The sequence below is a fragment of the Hippocampus bargibanti genome, linkage group LG05 (assembly GCF_051943395.1).
Source record: "Hippocampus bargibanti isolate YZ-2025 linkage group LG05, ASM5194339v1, whole genome shotgun sequence".
NCBI lineage: Eukaryota > Metazoa > Chordata > Actinopteri > Syngnathiformes > Syngnathidae > Hippocampus > Hippocampus bargibanti.
Genome location: NC_142738.1, coordinates 3,891,129 through 3,912,299, shown reverse-complemented (window position 1 = coordinate 3,912,299; position 21,171 = coordinate 3,891,129). Strand labels below are relative to the sequence as shown.

The following is a 21,171-nucleotide window of genomic DNA, read 5'->3' as shown; positions in this document are numbered from 1 at the left end:
CCTCCAATATGACGACCTTCGGCAAGTGATAAAGCCAAGCGTCAATTTTCCATCCTGGATTCACAGCTTGCTTTGCGACTGTTTTTTTTTTTTTTTGTTGTTTACACTTTGTTAGTGATGTTTAAAAACAAGACCCTTAACTTAAGCTGAATTGAATTGATGGTCAGTTTTCGGGGTTCGCTCAGTGCTATGCCGGTTTCCCCTCTTTTAGCCTTCCATCGAGTTCTCAGGAGCGGTGAAGGTTGGAGACAGACGGGAGGTTATGGATTAATCTGTGCCACAAACAAACAAAAATTAAGGATAGTTGTTACTTTGTTAATCATATTTCATAATCTGCAGAATGATGTGTTTCGCTTTTGAGAGATAAAGAGGGTGGGTAGATGATGAGTGGAATAAATGGGTCGTTGTAGTTTCGTATTTAGTGGCGGTCCGCGGCGGCACTCTGTAGCAACTCTGTGGTGGGCTGTCCCGGGGGTCTGAAGGCGGTCTGGAAGCCTGGCGGGGGGGAGTGGAAGTGGCTGACGGGGTTGGTTGTGGCGGCGGCGGGGGAGGTAGGGGGCCCAGCCGGGAGGGGCGGCGGAGGCGGCGGCTCTGTGGTGAAGGGGGATGTGGCCGTCCAGGAGGGTGCTGTGGAGGGGCTGAGGAACGGGCGCCGCCGCCGCTACCGCCGGACCGTCCATCTCGGTGAGCGCCTGCAAGGACTTGAGCCAATGTGGGGGGTTGTCATCCTGGAGACAGTCTAAACTGGGACCTGCCGAGGCTGGGATGCCTTTAAGCATCGCCGCCAGCAAAAGAAACAAAAATATCAATTGGCGGCACAATGAACAAAAAAGACAATACAATACAATACACTCTCGAGGACTTGCACACTGCAAGAATCCAAACAAGGGCGCGGAAAATCAGACTGGACCCTCCGCACCCTGGCCACCACCTTTTCCAGCTACTCCCCTCAGGCAGGCGCTACGGATCCATGCGCACCAAATCCAGCAGACATTTAAACAGCTTATTCCCCCAAGCCATTAACTCCCTAAACAATAACCCAAAATAGAACAATAATAATAATACATTTAATTTCGAAGTGCCTTTCAAAACTCTCAAGGTCACTTTACAGTCACAGGATAAGTTTTTTTTCTGTGGGTGAGCAGCGGCAGCCACATGTGTTCACTCAACCCGGAAGTAACTCAAATACATAGAAACCTAGCTAGCTAGCTAACAGCAAGCCAGTTAGATAATAAGCTAGCTAATAGATAGCCAGCCAGAACAAGCCAGCTAGCTGGCTTTACTCGACCCGGAAGTAACTCAAATAGAAAGCTAGCCATCTAGCTAATAGATAGCTAAATAATAAGCTAACTAGCTAATAGATATCTAGCTAGATTACAAGCCAGCTAGCTGGTTTCTTCAACCCGGAAGTAACTCAAATAGATAGAAAGCTAGCTAGCTAATAGCCAAGCAGATAGATCACAAACTAGCTATCTAATAGATAGCTGCTCTGCTTCACTCAACCCGGAAGAAACTGAAATAGATAGAAAGCTAGCTAACTGTATAGTGCCTCTTTGCAATTTTTTGATGATGATACTAGTGCAGTGTGTTCTACATACTTGGCGATAAAGAGGATTCTGATTCTGAATACATACTGATTGATATAGCGCTTTAACAACAGCAAAAGTACTCCACTCTATAACAAACCATGTCTGCACTCAAAGAAAGGTGGTGACTAAAACTAGTTTGCCAGCCACCGTGGCGCTCCGTGTGGTTTGGTTCGTCCCCTGAAAATTTCGTGAGCTAAAGCGTTCGTAAGCCGAGGTATCACCGTATCATGCTTCCTTAAGATGGAACCCAATGGGATCAGGTATAGTGAGAACAACATAGGCCCTAAAATTGAGCCCTGCGGAACACCGCACGACAGAGATGCGAAAATGTGCAAAATGCTTTTGAATCACGGCGCTTGGATGTTGCGTCCAACGCACCTGTGATGATAGCAGGGTCCATCCAACTGGCCGTGCTGTCCCAGCTCAGGCTGTGTGAAATGCCCGCCGGCCCACCGACGTGGTTAACACTGTTTGAGGACGAGGAGGACGAAGAAGAAGAAGAGGAATTGGGAAGGCCCCCGAAGTTGATGTTGATGTTGGGCAGGAGCGCTCGGAGGCCATCTTGCCATTCTTTCACCTTTAGGCCTTCTATAGAGCCGCTGTTTTCTGAAAGAGGGAAACCCGCATGTTATGGGTTAATCAAAACTTATTTTAGCTATGCCAACAACTCAATCATTAAATAATCAAAAATGTTCACTCAACCCGAAAGTAACTCGGATAGAAAGATAGCTACCTAATAGATAGCTAGCTAGGCCTTCACTCAACCCGGAAATAACTCTGATAGAAAGCTAGCTAGCTAATAGACAGCTAATAGATAGCTAAGTAACTCAGATTCGAAAACTAGCTTAAGTAACTCGGATAGAAAACTAGCTAGCTTTTAGATATTTATATATTTTATTTGGAAACCTTTTTTTTCCCCATTTCTATTAGTTATCTATTAGCTAGCTAGCTTTCTATCTATTTGAGTTACTTCCGGGTTGAGTGAACGCTGGCGCGTGTGGCTGCCGCTGCTCACCCACAAAAAAAATGTAGCCTGTGACTGTAAAGTGACCTTGAGAGTCTTGAAAGGCGCTTATAAATGAAATGTATTTTTATTATTATTATTATTTTATTTATTTTTATTATTGTTATTATTTTTATTATTATTTTATTATTATTTTTTTTATTATTATTATTATTATTTTTATTGATGAGAAGGTTTCTTCAGCCGTCATCTGTACTTTTTGAAGGTGTTGGACGTTTCGCCTCCTATCCAAGAGGCTTCGTCAGCGAACTAAAGTCTGACTGGTCGTATATTATTGTTATTTCTATTATTATTGTTATTATTATTATTATTATTATTGTATAGTGGCGATAATAATAATAATAATAATAATAATAATAATAATAATAAATGTTTCTTTTCGAAGCGACTTTCAAGATGATGCCCATTACAGGCGCAAAAAACCACAATAGTCTTCAGGCTCGTTGCACCCAAACAGCAAAAGATATTAACAATTTGGTGAATTTTAGCTGATGACTATTTTTTTTTTTTAAATGAGCCCCGGGCTGCAGTTCAGAGGTCACCGAGCGAAGCGGTTGGGGGAACAGGTAGACAGTACCTGAGATGGGGATCCCTCCCAGACCCGAGCTGTGCTGAGGAGGCAGATTCAGGTCCAGAAAATGACTGTGTGAGGCAGCGCTGGCTGAGTGGTTCAAGTGTGTGAGGTTATTCCGCGAGGGGATTCCCATCCAGGGGTGTCTGGCTTGCTGCTGCTGCTGCTGAGCGGCGGGGAAAGCGCACGAGCCGTACACGGCTCTGTGATGGAGCTGCGGGATGCGAGGCACGCCGGCGGGGAAGTGATGAGCGTTGCCGTTGGGGGGCGGCAAGCCGGCGGGCCCGTGATTGGTCCCTTGGGCGCGAGGCCCCGGAGAGGCGGGGTTCGGGTCTTGCACGGACAGCTCCTTTTCGATCAAATCGGCCAAGGCTTTGCGGGTGACGTCGAACGGGTCGAAACCGAGGTCGTCGTCCTGCTGTTTGGTGGATGAGCCGAAACCGAAAGCCGCCTGCCAGTCCGTGGAAGACGACACCGGTATCGTGTCTGCCGTGGGAGGAAACGGGGACAACAACATAAACCATGAGAAGATGTCCAATACATTTTTGTCACAGGCCTGATTTGACTTTCCCGTGGAGGGTCATTACGAAATGTCAAGAAGTCAAAAATTATGGTTTATGGTACAGTGATACCTCGGTGTACGAACCCCTTGGCTTACAAACTTTTCTGTTTACGAACATTATATTCATGAAAATTTTACATTGACATACAAACTATTTTTCGGGATACACACGGAGCGCCACAATGAGTGATGAGTGTCGTTGGCGAACGAGCCTGTTCTCCTAACAAGAAAATGGCAGCCAACTGTTTTTGTCCTCTATTCCCCGCCCCCTGTCTTCGGTGAAAGCCACGTGATTGGTCAAGAACGCAGCAGGGAGGGTGAAAGAAAACAGTGAAATTTGGACTCGTTTCAAGTTTGATAGTTCAAAGGCAGAGTGTAGACTGCAAGGTTAAAATATCCCATCAATCATGCTCCACAAATAACCCGCACAAGCCATCTGTACACTTGATGTAAAAAGCTACCAACCCAGCTAAACAGAAGACAATTGATGAGGAACTAGGTAAAATTATCGCAGGGAAAGCATCTACAAGGGATCATTCCTCAAGATGGCGAACGAAGGCTACGTTGCTCATCAAGTGTTTAATGCTGATGAAACCGGCCACTCCATTCATTATTATTATTATTATTTTTGGACATCGTCTGGCAGTGAATGAGTTAAAATATTTTCCACTTTAAACTATATCGAGATGCGGAACAAATCAGCTTTATTGTTATCTAGTTAGCAAACTATCATTATAACGATGGACGGATTGAATGAGTTAAGCTGCTTCTGCGGGGTCCAAAACAAATGATGTGGTGGGCCAGATTTGGCTCCCGGGGCCTCGCGTTGGACACCAGCGCCATAGGGAAACGGTTTAGTTACCCGATGTGAAGAGGCTGTGCGGTTCCGGAGTCATGGGCCAGTCGGCGCTGCGGGGGTTGCTAGGAAATGGAGGCAGACCGGTAGGGAGGGGGTTGGGGTGTCTGAAATTGCTGTTGTCCGAGAAGAGCGACTGCGACTCGGCCGCCGCGCCCTCGAAGGGTGAACGGGCCGTGAGGTCCGAAACGCTGATGGGCACCACCAAGGTGGGTTTGGTTAAACCCGGGGGAGGGGATGGGGAGTCACTTGCGGGGATCTGGAGGGGGAAAAAAAGGAGAGAAAAGACAATGTGCTTGTTTTCTTGTCCGACTTGTTCATACGGAGGTAAAAAAAAAAAAAAAAAAAAGGTCTTGAAATGGTTCTACCTGTTGTAAAGTATCACCGTTCACCATAGCGATTGACTCGGAAGGTTTGTCGCTGGGGCTGCGGGGGCAAAATTTCACACATTAATAATGACGTCTGTGTAAGCTCTCAGTCGTACAGGAGTGGTCCATCGATGAAAAAGTTTCTTCAGCAGTCGTCTGCACTTCTTTGAAGGTGTCGGACGTTACGCCTCTTATCCAAGAGGCTTCGTCAGCGAGCTAAAATCTTTTGCTGGTAGTTTCTATAATAGCTTCTTTTACTCCCCTTTCAAACCATCTGATTACTTCTAATGTCCTGCCTGAGTATGAGGTCTACGACTACCCTGATTGCCCCATTTGCTCTGGTATCACCTCATCAACACAACTAGAAGATGCTATTTTCATAAAACAGCAAAACCCTTCACTAAATCGCCATGGTGGGGTGAGGTTCAATTTGGATCGTTCGTACAACACACTTCTTAGGCAACATAGGCTTAGTTATGCTGATGATACCAGAGCAATCAGGCCAGTCGTAGACCTCACACTCAGTCAGGACAATAGAAGTCATCAGTGTAGCCGCAGGGAGTAGTCCTCTGCTCCCCCCAACCTGAGAGCAGGGACCAATCATAGCAGAGTTTAGCACCGCCACATCTGGACACTTGTGATATATATAGGGCTGAAACTACCAGCAAAAGATTTTAGTTCGCTGACGAAGCCTCTTGGATAAGAAACGAGACGTCCGATACCTTCAAAGAAGTACAGATGACGGCTGAAGAAACCTTAATAATAATAATACCTCAATAATAATAATTTTTAAAAAAATGATTCATGGAATGAGCCTCGTCCTACCTGCTGCTGTCACAGTTGGAGGAGAAAGGAGACATGGCGGAGCACTGGCCGGGACCGAGATCTGCATCCAGACCATCTGAGGCGAGACCCTCTTGGTCTAGATAGTCTAGCAAGGGGGGGGACTTGCGGTCCTCTGATAGGCCGTTGGCTAGTTTGCTATGACCCGACAACGTGGGCCACCCCTCTTTGCCATTGCTACTGTTTTGTCTGGTGTAAAAAGACAAATAATAGTGCAGAGGGGGGGGAGGGGTAAAAAATGAGGCACGGCGACAAGATTTTCAAAACAAAAGAAAAACACCAACCTTTGTGTTAAGCCCGATTTACTCTTTGACTTTTCCGTTCCGCACGCTGGCGGTTGTAAAAAGCTAGGGTTCATTTTATACAAGTCTTGGAGGAGTTTTTGTTCATATTCTTGATGTTTCCCTGCCTGGGAACGAGCAAGTGGGAAAAGAGTCAATTAAATGTCAAATGGGCGTTAGAGGAAGGGGGCGGGCTCTGGACGTTGACATTACCTGCATTTCGTCTTTCGTAAAGCTAGCCGCTTCATCTCCTAGCTCGTGTAGATACATACAATCGGGTTTTGGGCACTGCATACTTTTGAGGAAGTAACTGCAGTACTTTGTCGTGCCTAAAGAAGCCTGGAAAGAGGGCAAGGGGGGAGAATGAGAAGAATAAACTTGTTCGCTCGGACGCAGGAATATTGTCTTTTACTGCCGGCAGGGGACGTAGCCATTCATGACCGACGCCTAACCTCTGCAGCCCTCTGCTAAGCTATTTATTGAAAGTATATGCAAATTTAAGCGAGACATTAGTAAAACAGTCTTCTTGATTTGAATACCACGACCTTGGACGTACCAAGCACCAACAACCATAAACTAACAGACATTTTAATGGGTTGTCTTTCATAATAACAATAATAATAACAATTATAACAATAATAACAATAATAATAATAATAATAATAATCAATTTCATTTATAAGCGCCTTTCAAAGCTCTCAAGGTGCCTTTACAGTCACAGGATACGTTTTTCTGTGGGTGAGCAGCGGCAGCCACACAGCGCCAGCGTTCACTTAATCCGGAAGTAACTCAAATTGATCGATAGGAAGCTAGCTAGATAGCTATAAGCTAGCTAGCTAGATTGCTATATAGCTATTAGATTGCCAGCTAGATAGCTAGCTAGTCATGCGCTGCGATGTGACCCTTCAAAACTAATGTTTTAGCGGTTGTATTCGGAAATACAATACAATATAAAATAACTTTTATAGGAAAATAGAAAAATATCACTTTGCCGGAAAAAAATTCCGCTAAATAGTGGACGTCTGGGATCTCTGGCTTCCATTGTGGGCCTTGTGTTCTGCGGCCAACTGACCTTGAAACTTTTAAAGATATAAATGATTTCCCCCCCCTCTTTCTCGCTCTCTCCTTTTTCATGTCTCAGTAAATAAAGTCGCCTTGCAATCCCTTCAACTGTACCTAGCTAGCTATCTATTTGCTATCCATTAGCTATCTGGCTGGCTGGCTAGCTAGCTAGCTATCTAGCTGGCTATCTATTAGTTATATAGCTATCTAGCTAGCTATTGGCTATCGATTAGCTAGCTAGCTTTCGATCTATTTGAGTTACTTGTGGGTTGAGTGAACGCTAGCGTGTGTGGCTGCCGCTGCTCACCCACAGAAAAACTTATCCTGTGACTGTGACCTTGTGAGTTTTGAAAGGCGCTTATAAATGAAATGTAATATTATTATTATTATAACTTCTATTCTGTCTATGCTCTATCAAAACTTTGCCACGGGGCCAATCGGGAGGTAAAAAAAAAAAAAAATCACCTTGAGTGTTCTGCCATCAACCACCACGTTGTTGACGCACTGTATCGCTCTGAGAGCGTCTTCGGGGCGGACGTAGGTGACGTACGCGCTGGCACTCGGTCCCTGGACCATCAGAGGCGAGACGAGGAGACAAATCAGACAGACAGCTGCTGCAATGGTTTAGTTTTTGCTGTAGTGTTGCGATTCCCGAAATAGAAATGCTATTTGTTGGGTTTTTTTTCCCACTTAATGTCAAAGGAATTGAGTTGTGACAAACCGAGTGAGAGTCACTCGTCTTCATTTCGATCAAATCATTCATCCAAATGCATACATGTCAACCTTGGCTAAAAGCTGCCCTTATAAATGATTACGATTACCATATAATAGTTGCATGTATTATATTATTTGAAATGATAACGAAAACGCTAACACAAGCGGAAATGGTTTGTGTTGATCTGAGTACGACGATCTGCGGCAACATTGTCGTTGGCTACCAGCAGTTGAGATCAATTGGATTTGAGCCAAAATGGTCTTTGTAACATCAGTTCACAATTAAATTATATATATATATATATATATATATATATATATACACAGTAAAGTCTCGTTATATCGATATTCAAGGGAGTCCGAAAAAATATCGATATAACCGGGACTATCGATATATCCGATATCGATATAACGAGACTTTACTGTATATATATATATATATATATATATATATATATATATATATATATATATATATATATATATATATATATATACATATATATATATATATACATATATATATATATATACACATATATATATATATATATACATATATATACACATACATATATATACATATATATACACACACATATATATACACACACATATATATATATACATATATATATATATATATATATACATACACATATATATATACACATATATATATATATATATATATATATATATTATAGTTCCTGTGTAAAGTTCGTGGTACGGCGTACATTATTATAAATGATAAAAATATGTATAAATTAAGGTGAAAACGTATTAAGTTGACAGGTACGCAAATGGACATTCCGGCTTTATAACATGATTTTTTTTCAATCCTCCATGTACACACTCGTAGTCATCAGCAAACATTTACGTTCATTTTTTTTTTTTCACTCATTCACTGCCAGACAATGTGCAAAAATGTCTCCACTCCGGTGCCAAGGTTTTTGTCATTTTCACTCAAATTGCAGGACCCACAGAATATTGAGTTTTAGGACGATATAAACAGTCAATTCAGCGCAAGAAACCGTAGATTCGCTTCTTTCTCACATGAAAAAAAAAAAAAAGAGTTAAATCCTAAATATATATATATATATACAGTAAAGTCTCGTTATATCGATATCGGATATATCGATACTATTTCTATGCACGCACGGAGAAAAGTACATGCAAACAGGGTCGGATATATCGATAGTCCCGGTTATATCGATATTTTTTCGGACTCCCTTGAATATCGATATAACGAGACTTTACTGTATTTAATTTGAAAGCTCAATAGTAAATTTAGTAGATGTTTTTCAAAACTGTTTTGTTCTGTTCATTGTTTTAGTAATCATTCCTCCATTAATGATCATTTTCAAAGTCTGTTGAGATGAATCATAACAATATTAATAAAATAGATGATTTAGGCTTCGATTTAGGCTTCTTTTGATTGATTAGGTAATTATTGTGACATTAAGAATAAACAATGTAAATATTTATTATATTTAAATTACCGATATTATATTTAACTCATTCACTGCCAGACACTCCAGTGCCGGGGTTTTTGTCATTGTCACTTGAATTCCTGGACCCACAGAATATTGAGTTTTAGGACTACGTAAACATTCAATAATCTAGTGGTAGATACCTTAAACTCTCTTGTTTCCTCTGAAAAAAGAGCTACAGTAAAGTCTCGTTATATCGATATCGGATATATCGATAGTCCCGGTTATATCGATACTATTTCTATGCACGCACGGAGAAAATTACATGCAAACAGGGTTGGATATATCGATAGTCCCGGTTATATCGATATTTTTTCGGACTCCCTTGAATATCGATATAACGAGACTTTACTGTATGTATAACTAGTCCACCAGCCACAGCGGCTGAAAACTAGTTCATCAGCCAAGACTATATGCTCACGAATTTAATGTTCGTAAGGCGAAATGTTTGTGAGCTAAAGCGTTCGTATGCGGAGGTATCACTGTAATTTGGTACAACATCTGTGAACTCACCTGTGAGCCAGCATAAGATGTACTATTGTTGATGACCACTTTATGGATCTTCCCAAACCTCCCAAAATACTCTGGTCGTTTTAGGACCTGCGGGTGCCACAAAAAAAAAAAAAAAATCCCATGAGCTCTTTTCAAGCATAATTATTTCACCATAATAAAATGTCATCAAACGTGACATCTCACCTCCGGATCGGCGAGACGCTGCGAGAGTCCCACCACGAAAACCAAGTTTCTCTGGACCACCCGGACGCTCGCCAAGTGTTTGCGGTTCTCTGTCACCTTCTGCTTTTTCTCATTCTGTTTCTGTTTCTTTTCGTTCTTTATCCTTTGGATTTCTTCCTGTGACAGAGGCTTGTACACGGCGGGGTCCTCTGGATATGGCTGCAAATAAATAAATAGGTCAATAAATAAATAGACTGAAAAGCACTACAAAAGGAACGCAGACGCAGGATAAAAGACAGTCTGACTGTAAATAATTGCATCGACCATAAATGACATAATTAAAGCAATTAAAAAAAACAGGAGGAAGTACACTCGTAGTAACTTTGATTCATTACATGGCGTTCGTAATCTTAGAAGAAAAAAAAAAAAATGTGTGTTTCAGCGGCAAGTCAACCAAAGTCCAGTCCGCTATTTGTTTACATATTGAAATGAACACGTTCGACATACGGTGGAACCTCAACAATTGCGCAATATGTTGACATTTTGTGTTTTTTTTTTTTCCACATGCATATGGCGGTAATCATTATATCTTTATTTATTGTTTTGACAATATCAAACAACTTTTCACACTCCCTTCCGGGACTCCAAAAAGCACTGAGCAACAAATGAAATGACCGTATTTTCTGCACGATAAGGCGCACCTAAAAGATGTTTTTTTCTTTCAAAAGCTGACCATGCGCCTCATAATGCCTTATGTAAGGAAAACGTTTTAAAAAATATCATTCATTGAAGGTGCTCCTTATACTCCAGAAAATACGGTACTTTTTTTCCAGACACAGAAAAACCAAAATTTAGTAGTGCCGCATAAAAATTATTGTAATAAAAAAACATTGTAATACATAATACATTTATCAATAAATAAATCCTTAATAATAATAATAATCATCATCATCATCATAACAATAATAATAACAATAACAATAATAATCATAAAATAATAATAATAAAAACAACCAATTAATAGTCATAATAAATAATATTATAATAAAAATACTAACACTACAAATAAAATTAAACAATAAAAAATAATACACAAATAATAATAATAATAATTGTGTGTATATTTGTGTGTATTTTGTTTTGTGTATAATAATACACAAAACAAAATACACACAAATAAAAAAATACTTCCAAAAATACTTTTAAAATACTTAAATATATAAAATAAATATTCTTAAAAAATAAATGCTTATATATATATATATATATATATATATATATATATATATATATATATATATACAGTAAAGTCTCGTTATATCGATATCGGATATATCGATAGTCCCGGTTATATCGATATTTTTTCGGACTCCCTTGAATATCGATATAACGAGACTTTACTGTATATATATAAAACAAATGATAATTTTTTTATGATTCGCTTTCTTTGATGACGCAACATGGTTGAACAATATGACATCCTGAAAAGTACTGAGGTTGGAGGTAACGGAATTCCACGCGAGGCACGGCAACTTATTAAATAAAAAAATGCAAATACACAGGCTTCCTTCAAAGTAAGCTTGTAAAGTGAGGTCTGAGCACGTCGGTATAATTTATGCAAGTCAATTTTATAATTTATTGAATTCCAGGTTTATGCGTGGTGGGTGTGTCAATCAATCTGCACGAGAGAATCAGTGTGCTTTAAAAATTGCGCAACACAGAAGTGTGAAAAAATACATTAAAATAGGCTTTTGTGAGAATGAAAGAATATGTCCCTGTATGCTCAGGAGTAAAATGTTGAAAGTCTTTCCACGCCGAGAATTAAATTGACATTACAGATGCAAAATGATATTAGTACCTTCATTTCCAAGTAACTTTAAAAAGGTTTTTTTTTAACATCATATGGAACAATCCAATCCATCATTTCATCACAAATAACATTCCCTTTATACTACTGATTTAAATATTTCCAAAAAATTAATGCGATGTGCTTTTCATCTTCATTTGCATATGCATTAAAGCAGTGGTCCCCAACCTATTTTGCGCCACGTACCGTTTTAATGTCAGACAATATTTTCACGGACCGGCGGATATATAGAACAAAATAAAATGATATGACAGGCATGGAAACTGTTTTTTTGCTTTAGGCTAATTTTAGCGGTATGTATCACATGACCTAGACAAGCGTTTTGACATGCGTCAAGAGTAAGTCATAGACGGATGTAATCTGGTAATTTTTCCTTTGATGTAAAGTATTTATTCTTTCTGTGCGGCCCGGTACCAAATGATACACGGACCGGTACCGGTCCGCGGCCCGGGGCTTGGGGACCTCTGCATTAAAGGACAACCGACACCTCCGGACAAGTTGTGTCCATAATTTGTAAAATCACTTCAAATGACTTCTACTGAGCGTATTTTACAAAGATTCCACGGCATATAGCTATATTTTACGTTTTGAGACTCGCGGCGTCACGTCAGGAACGCCCCTGAGCCAGAAAGTTACACACAATGCATTTTGGGTACTTTGTTTGGTCTGAAAACTTTGTGTTGCTCCGAAATTAGAAGGACAACACATAAATAAAGGCGATAGTGAATCGTGTGTTGCACCAAGACTACTATTTGATACTAGTTGACACAAATTCCCAGAAGACAAATCAGCTCATTTCCAACGGAGCTTGTGCGCCATCTTGTGCATTTTCTGGGAACTACATTGGAATCCAGACGCCTCAAAATGATACGGAAGGACTTCTTTAATTGATTGCAAACATGTATGCTTTCCTCTTCAGAACTATTTGAATCATATTCATAACTGGATGAGTAACAAGAAAGCATCTCCGAATCTGAAGCCATTGTTTTGATTCTAGAGTAAGACAAGACGTCATGGCGTGATGTCACGAACAAGAGGGCGGGACCTAGTGAAACTCGCCATTTTCGAGGTCAATTTGTAGTAGTTTTGGGACACCTTAACTCATTTTTATTGGTGTTTTGCATTTGACTAAAAATATCAGCCTGCATGTTTTGGGTATTTTAGATGCTATAAAACGTTTTTCTGATGTCAGTTAGGAAACAAAAAAAAATGGTGTTGGTTGTCCTTTAAATCCGGATCATGCAAAATATATTACAGTTCCCTTCTGAGAGTCAACCTCTAATTGACTAAATTCCCAAATTAGTTTGACCAAATCCTGACGGAAAAATTTCTAACTTCACAGAGACTCCCGCGAAAATCCTCAGAGTCAGTCTCTCACCTTTCTGCAGGCCGGGCAAAGGCCATTTTCGTCTGTGCGGATGCGGTGCCAACAGAAGCGGCAGATCTGGTAGCCGCAGGTGCAGGGGAAAAAGTTCACGTCGTCGATCTCCAGCGGTTCCATGCACAGGGGGCACTCCATGGGGTCGTCCTTCATTTCAGGGCTATGGGACATCCTACGGCGGGGGGGCGTGGCAAGGCGGGGCTGAGCGTTGAAGAGGACACGGAGCACAGAGCTGGTTGGGGGAGAAATAAAAAAGAAGTGGACGAAGATTGGAGGTCAAGAAAGACGTAGTGTGTAGTGATGTCAAATACTGATCCTGGAAACTTTAATCAACATGCTTCCGAAATGCATGCTTGGTTTCAAGACTAAAGACAGCTTTCTGTTCTATCGCAGGTGTAGCCCTGATAGTCACGAGCTTGAGCAATAAAGCCATCAGGCGCATCCTTATGGTTGCAAATCAATGGAATCGAGGACACTGGAATGTGGTAAAATAAGGGTTTTGACCACACATCCCAAAAAAAAAACCCATCTGAATTGGCAATCTTTATAATAATAATAATAATAATACATTTCATTTTAAGCGGCTTTCAAAGCTCTCAACGACACTTTACAGTCGCAGACAAGCATAGGTACAAAAATAAATAAAATACAATACATAAAATACAGTTATAAATAGAAAGAAGAGAAAGAGCTACACAGAAAATGCGATTTTAAATAGGTGGGTTTTGAGATGGGATTTGAAGGTGGGAAGAGAATCGATGTTACAAAATGTTGGGAGGAAGTGAGTTCCAGAGTTTGGGGGCGGAGCAGCTGAAAGCCCTGTTCCCCATCGTGCTGAGACGGGCAGGGTGGCATACGGAGGTGGAGGAAGGAACAATATCACACAGGAACAAAGTTTCGTACCTCGAATCTCAGAAATGTAAGCAGAGTTCAACAATTTAGAGTAAAATTCACACCAAATGAAGAACCAGCTAATCAACTCGCATATGTTTTGACTGCAACCTCAACACGTATTCTAATCGGTGACCACCCCAAAAAAAATATACATAAATATGAGACATATGTACACCGACCCGGTGCTACTTAACACCTCGTACTCATAGGCAGTGATTGTGTATAAATAACGTGTTGTTAGCAGTCATGCTCTACTTAGTATGTGACAACAGTTGCCAGTACTCGAGAGCCCGATCCAGATTTCATGAAAGAAGCCAAAGCATAACGAATTAGGGGGTGGGGGGGAATAAACAGCAGCATCTTAAATGCTGTGTGCTCTGTTGGCAATGCAGTTGACAGGCCATTGTCTACTCGCTGTACGGTACAATGAAAAGTGTGTCCGATCTTCGGAGTCGTACCTTTTGACAGATGTTATTTGACCACCGCGAAGGAGAAGCTAACATTAGCATGGCATAAAAGGAAGCTGCTTCTTTTATATAAGAAGGCAAAGAGAGGGGTAAAGGCGTCCACAGGGTGGGTGGCGGATGTTCTTCACATTTCCACTCGTACATGTTCAAGCAGAGTTTTCAACACGACACCGATACTAACTACTTTAAAAAACGGTTGACAGTGACACAACGTGACGTTTTCTCCCTCGGTACATACTGACAGCTCGCTTGTAGATAAACGCTTAGCGTCGGCTAGCCTCCGATGCTAACATCGGGGGCTTACGGACGCGGCCTACGAATGCTAACGAGGGAGCTGGGGCGCAACTTGGTCGCGATTAAAACGTCTGACAGCGCTCTCACCAGCTCGGGGATACCACGGCGAGGGTCGGGCGGACTCGATGGAAGTCGACGGCCGCTCGGCCAGTCAAGAAACTGACAAATGAGGTGATTTTGAAGGACCGCGAAGGCGAGTTAGCCCGTCTTAGCAAGTTGTTTTACGTTAGCGTTACTTACCCTGTCCCGTATTTAGCTTAGGATTCCACTCCAAGAGTCACACCGAATTGGGCGGGGACTGCCAGCCAATGTGTGTGAAATGTCAAAATATCTCGAAGCGTTCCCTTTGGGGTAGCCGTGGATGTGTTGTTCCGTTTTAATTAAAAAAAGCTAAGGTATTTTTTTCTTCGCCCTGTCTTTTCTTAGAATTGAGGAGACAATTTACACTTAAACCACCATCTTAGCTAGCATTAAAATAGGGAGGAGGGAGTAGACGAGTGTTCGACGCTACGGAGTCTGCGCGGAGGCAGCGATGCATTATGGGAGATGTAGTTTTGGAATACAGTACAGATGAGGGGGGTCAATTCGCCGATCGCGATGGACATACTAATTATGTTGTGATTGCAACATATGCGGATATACATCAACATAAGTTGCAAAAATCCTCAATATATTTCTCAATAAGTATAATAGGTAGATTTGTTTTGACTTGGTCATTTCAAAAGTAGTTCGCATGCTGAAAATGTGCATGCAGTACAGTATTCGAATGTTTATGTTGCAGATTTTAAATGTTTAATTCAGACGAAAATATTTACAGTGATACCTCGGTTTTTGACCATAATCCTTTTCAGAAACCTGTTCAAAAACCGATTTGTTCAAAAACCGAAACAGCACTTTCCATTAAAATCAATGTAAAAAATCTTAATCAGTTCAAAGTCTAGAAACCAACTTTTTAACTATTTCATCGCACAAACCGGATAAAAACTTAATAATAGAGCAGGTCATGTGTAAAATTCTATAAAAACAATCTTTTATTTTCACCAATTATTAACATCAACATTAACATCTGTACATAAAAATCTCTATCTTTCTGCCACGGGGCGTGTTGGCACCTATCCCAGCTGTCTTTGGGCAAACACAGGGCACACTAACTTTTCAAACTATCCTCCGCTTGCTTTAAAATCATACTATTCAGGAGATCTTAACCAAATATGTCAGCATTTTCGCAAAAATAAAACAACAACAATATTAATGCGTCGGTCTCAATGAGACAATGAGGAAGACGTGACATATAAGGAAGTGACGTACAAGGAAGCACAGGGTAGTTGAGTGATGCATTCAGATGCACTCTGAAAGTGCCTTCAAACTAACAAACATTATTAATTTTTAACATTATTCATATTAATACACAATTATATTTGAGCAAAATTATTTTACAAGGATGTATGAAACTTCATATCCCAAAAGGCGCTTAAAATGAAATGTATTAATTATGATGATGAGGATGATGATGATGATTATTATTGTTATTATTATTATTATTATTAAAGTCATTATAAGTGCCTTGCATGCTGGGTCCGAGAGGACAGTAATTTAATCTGTGCTGTATGTCATGCATATTAGCATATTTGACAATAAAGCTGACTTTGACTTAACTTATTATTATTATTATTATTATTATTATTATTATTATTATTATTAAAAGCCTGTTGACTTTTGAATTCAAAAAAGCATCACATACTCTGCCCACATACAGTATGTGTTAAACTCTGATCATTTTGATATTATTATGACAGTACATGATTAATTTTGCATGCCCAATTCTGTTATGCACATATACAATATGTCACAAAATCAATGACACCTGTCAGCGTTTTGCTAACATTTTATTCTGTCTTTTCGTATGAAAACCCCCAAAGAAATTAACCTGTAAAATATACAGCCTGTCAAAGTGTGTAAATGGACAAACTGGACCAAATCCAAATTCATTCAGTCTATCCACATGAATGACGGTTTGGGCCAGCTGTGATTTTCAACACGACCGGGTTCTACCGAATGCGGAGTCAGGACGGGGGCAATAGGATGCGGTGATGCGAGGGATAGGCGTGCCGCTAGCAGACCCATCCGAACGCACGTGTCCGTGTCTCGGCCCTGGATGATGCCGGCCATCAAGGCGCCCGCTAGACTGCTCGCGAGAAAATAATCACTTGCGTATTTTGTGGTACATTTTGTATTAATATCAGAAATTAACATTATTTTTTTTACCTATCTCCTGCTCCGGAGACGTTCATTGTTTCGTGCGCTGCGACGCTCAGCGCTGGGTAGTGGACAGCGCACAGTTTTGTCGTCTGGAAATATAGACAGTCAAGGTCAGATACAGGTAACATCCGAGTTACGACTGGGTTCCGTTCCGTTCCGACAAAACGGTCGTAAGTCAAACGGTCGTAAGTCGAAATCCATTCAAAATGGCCGATGTGACGTCTAAACGACAGGATAGGATACGATGTCAATCTGTTGTTTTTAAGCAATGTTTTCTATTGAATATTATTATATATCAAACTGTTTACAGTTCATTTATATATATCATAAATTTTAGTGTTGTTTTTATCATTTTATATTTCATATTATCAATTTTTATTACTGTATAACTGTACCTGTAATGTATACAAAACTGTTTACTGTACAGTTCATTTATAAATGTTACACATAATAATAATAATATTGTAAAGCAATGTTTCTTCCCTTCCACGAGGGGGCAGAATTTTGTTTTTTTCCATTTTAGCACTTTGTTACAGCTTCAGCAGTTGTGTTTTTTTTTTTTTTTTTTTTGTTAAAGCGCTATATAACCCAATATATATGTATCGCATTGTATTTTGGACAGCCATCCTCATTTCAAGCTCAGATAACTCCAGACCCACATAACTTGGTAATTAACTCTTTTGTTTCTGACGAAAGAAGAGAGTCTATGGTTTCTTACGGTGTATTGAATGTTTATGTAGTCCTAAAACTCAATATTATGTGGGTCCTGGAATTTGACCGACAATGACAAAAACCCTACTTTGCTGATTTTCACCTATCGCGGTGGATTCGGGTCCCCATTAACAGCGATAAACGGGGGATTACTGTATTATCTTTGATCCATCCATACGTTGGTGTGTTGTGTTCAAAAATCCGTTCAATTTCTTGCCTTCTTCTGTTTTCTGGGCTTCAAGTTGACAGAGCCCGCGTAGTGATCGCCGCATACCAACACTCCGTTCTTGCCCAGGGTCACCACCAGGCAGTGGAGATGCTCCAGAAGAGGGCGTGAGAGGTCCACGACCAGATCCAGTACCTGTTCCAGGGTGTTTGGGAGCACTGATAGCGCACCCAAACCCCCAATTTACATGCTCACTTGGACATGAATGCAAACAAAATCTTAAGATGTTTTTTTTTTTTTTATTACCTTGGGGTGTTTGGAGGCCTAGTGTTTTATTCATGGCGCACAACTCCGCCAAGTTGGGCGAGGCGTAAGACAGCGACTTCCAGGCGTCCGATAGGAAGGGCTTACAAGCTTTTTCCCAATCCGTCGGCTCGTACCAGACTGCAAGATGACGTTACCAGTGAATAAAAGCTGCAAAATCCACTGTAGACATTTTTTTTTTTTTCAGATCAGATCTACCGTTGATGTCATGATGTTTGGCAACGGAGCAAACGTATCTGATGGTGGAGGTCGGGAGGTTGCCATCAAGACACACCAGAGATGACGACAAAAGCTGCTTTTCAAATTGTGATACCTCCACAGGAAGATCATAAGATGATAGATGACAATATTTTCATTTCAGGGAACAATCAGAAGATCGTACATATTCTTCTGTTATCTGCTGATGAATGTCCATGTCGCCCAATCCAAGACTGAGTTCTCCATTTTCAGTGATAACGGCACAGTAAGCCGCTGTGCTTTGATTTTCCAATCTCATCACGTTGCTGGTGTCCTGAGGGCAAAGAGTGCATATCATTTATTGGCCATAAACTCATGTAACTTGAAGAAGCAAAAATAAATGTCTTGACAATCATTTTGCACCAGATGATAGCGACCTACCATATGTTTGCAATGGTTGAACACGGCATCGCTGTAGAATCAGCTCCAACGGCTGAGATGAACATCGGCCGATGGCCCAGGCGGCTCAAACAATCTTCAAAAAAAAGCAATCACACTGCAAAAAATGATTTCATCGGAATTCAGCAGAAAAAGACGATTAAAATGAAATTAGATCTACGCAACCTGCGATATTTCGTCCGACGCCGCCGTATGATTGGCAAACACTTCCTGGGTTGGTCTGTCCAAACTCAAGAGTGACAACAAGAGTTAAAATAATAAAATACGTATATGTATTTATATAAAATAAAATAAAATAAAAAATAATAGAAATAATATATAAAAATATAATAAAATAAAATAAATAAATAGCCATTAGTTTTGTTAATTAATCTTTGCCGATGACCTTTAGTGACAGGCAAATTCATTAGATTTTCAAAGGTAAAGAATTGATAAGTGTAACCATTTTTTGTTACATTTTAGGAGGTGTCCAGTGAGAATTTATTATTCATTTATCTATGTATTTATTTGTTTGTTTATTTAAGTATTCATCTATTTTTTATTTAAGTATTTATCTATTTATGTATTTATTTCTTCATCGATCTATTTCTGTATTTATTTATATTTATGTATCTATTTATTTATAAATGCATCTATTTATTTTTATCAATATATTTATTCATCTACTTATCCATATATTTATGTATTTATTTCTCTAGATATTTATCTATTTACTTTTTATCCATATATTTATTTATCTTTTTATCTATATATTTATGTTTCTATTTATATATGTATCTATTTGTTTATTTATGTATCAAGTTGTTTATTTTTCTATTTGTTTATCTATCTGTCTGTCTATCTGTGTATCTGTCTATCCGTCTGTCCGTCTATCTGCCTGCCCATTTATGTATGTATTTATTTATTTATATATTTATGTATCGATTTATCTATCTATATATTTATTCATCTATTTATTTTTTATTTATTCATCTGTATATTTATGTATCTATTAATCTATGTATCTATTTGTTTATATATCTGCCTGTCCGTGTATCTGTCTGCCCATTTATTTATTTATTTATTTATTGTTTATTTATTTATTTATTTATTTATTTATTTATTTATTTATTTATTTATTTATTTATTTATTTATTTATTTATTCGTGTATGTATGTAGTTATTTATTTATTTATTATTTTTAATGTATTTATTTATTTACGTTCCAAATATGTTTCACGGCTCAATAAAGATTGGGAAACATCGCTGTGTGCGTGATACAGACAATAAACTTACTTGAAGTGTTTTGGTTTTTCCTTTGGCAATAAAATCCACATTTATTCCTCCAATGACAACCTGCAGAAAAACAGAATAGTTTGGTCGTTGTGTACCGAGCTATAGAGGGTCAAATAATCTTTTGAATGGCTCATACGCAAATAGTCGGGTCACGGAAAGAAACGCTTGCATAATCAGGCTTATTAAAATAATAACCGCCTCCCCGTCATTTGGTTTCCCATGACATGTTAAGATAGGCTGGGTGAAGATCCAGAGCTGCTTTTATGCACTTGTCAGCATTACCAATTAGAAACAGCAAGGTGTGATACTCACACTAGGTTGTTAAAGCCAAAGGTAAGCAGAGCTGCAGGGACTCTCGTTGGGTAAATATATTTGTGTTAGCATTGAGCAGGGATGTCAAAGTCATTTTTTGCCGCGGGCCACATTGTAGTTATGGTTTCCTCTCGAGGGCCGTTATGAATTTGGGGAACCCATTAGAATGTTTAAATCCCTTCAAATATTACATATAGAGCACACAGCAAATTAATGAATAACTCGTTTTCAAATCTGAAGTCAAGAATAATGACTTTTATTGTGGTTGACATCCAAAAATATGAAATTTTGGCTCAGATTTTAGCAATCATCATGGAATTTAACAAGTTTGATTTGCTTTCGCGGGCCGACAAAAAATGATGTGGCGGGCCGGATTTGGCCCGCGGGCCTTGACTTTGACACCTGTGGCATAGAGCTTCTGATAAGCAGGACTTACATCGTCATTTGATTAGAACGTATCGAGTGTCACCAAAATTAGTGAATAATTTACTGATTTATTTTTTTCTCGGGCAAGAATTTTAAATAGTGGAAGTAAAAAAAACATCAG

General features: G+C 39.6%; 2 protein-coding genes across 2 annotated transcripts in view; both read right to left on the bottom strand.

The window, feature by feature from the left end:
• Positions 1 to 383: 383 nt before the first annotated feature.
• Positions 384 to 15,407, bottom strand: cnot4a (CCR4-NOT transcription complex, subunit 4a). The gene is given in 14 exon segments (XM_088995859.1): positions 384 to 544; positions 546 to 769; positions 1,968 to 2,195; positions 3,191 to 3,670; positions 4,609 to 4,861; positions 4,971 to 5,028; positions 5,796 to 6,002; positions 6,098 to 6,222; positions 6,308 to 6,433; positions 7,622 to 7,723; positions 9,877 to 9,963; positions 10,060 to 10,257; positions 13,284 to 13,518; positions 15,182 to 15,407. Coding segments are annotated over 13 exon segments (2,388 nt in total). The 5' UTR covers positions 13,458 to 13,518; positions 15,182 to 15,407; the 3' UTR covers positions 384 to 418.
• Positions 15,408 to 16,811: 1,404 nt separating this feature from the next.
• Positions 16,812 to 21,171, bottom strand: part of LOC148897547 (uncharacterized) — a 33,457-nt gene continuing 29,097 nt past the window's right edge. The window contains 10 exon segments of the mRNA XM_088995838.1: positions 16,812 to 17,126; positions 17,207 to 17,289; positions 18,129 to 18,295; positions 18,384 to 18,521; positions 18,600 to 18,714; positions 18,784 to 18,912; positions 19,020 to 19,054; positions 19,057 to 19,113; positions 19,203 to 19,266; positions 20,313 to 20,372. Coding sequence (XP_088851964.1) covers positions 16,931 to 17,126; positions 17,207 to 17,289; positions 18,129 to 18,295; positions 18,384 to 18,521; positions 18,600 to 18,714; positions 18,784 to 18,912; positions 19,020 to 19,054; positions 19,057 to 19,113; positions 19,203 to 19,266; positions 20,313 to 20,372 — 1,044 coding nt within the window. The 3' untranslated portion in view covers positions 16,812 to 16,930.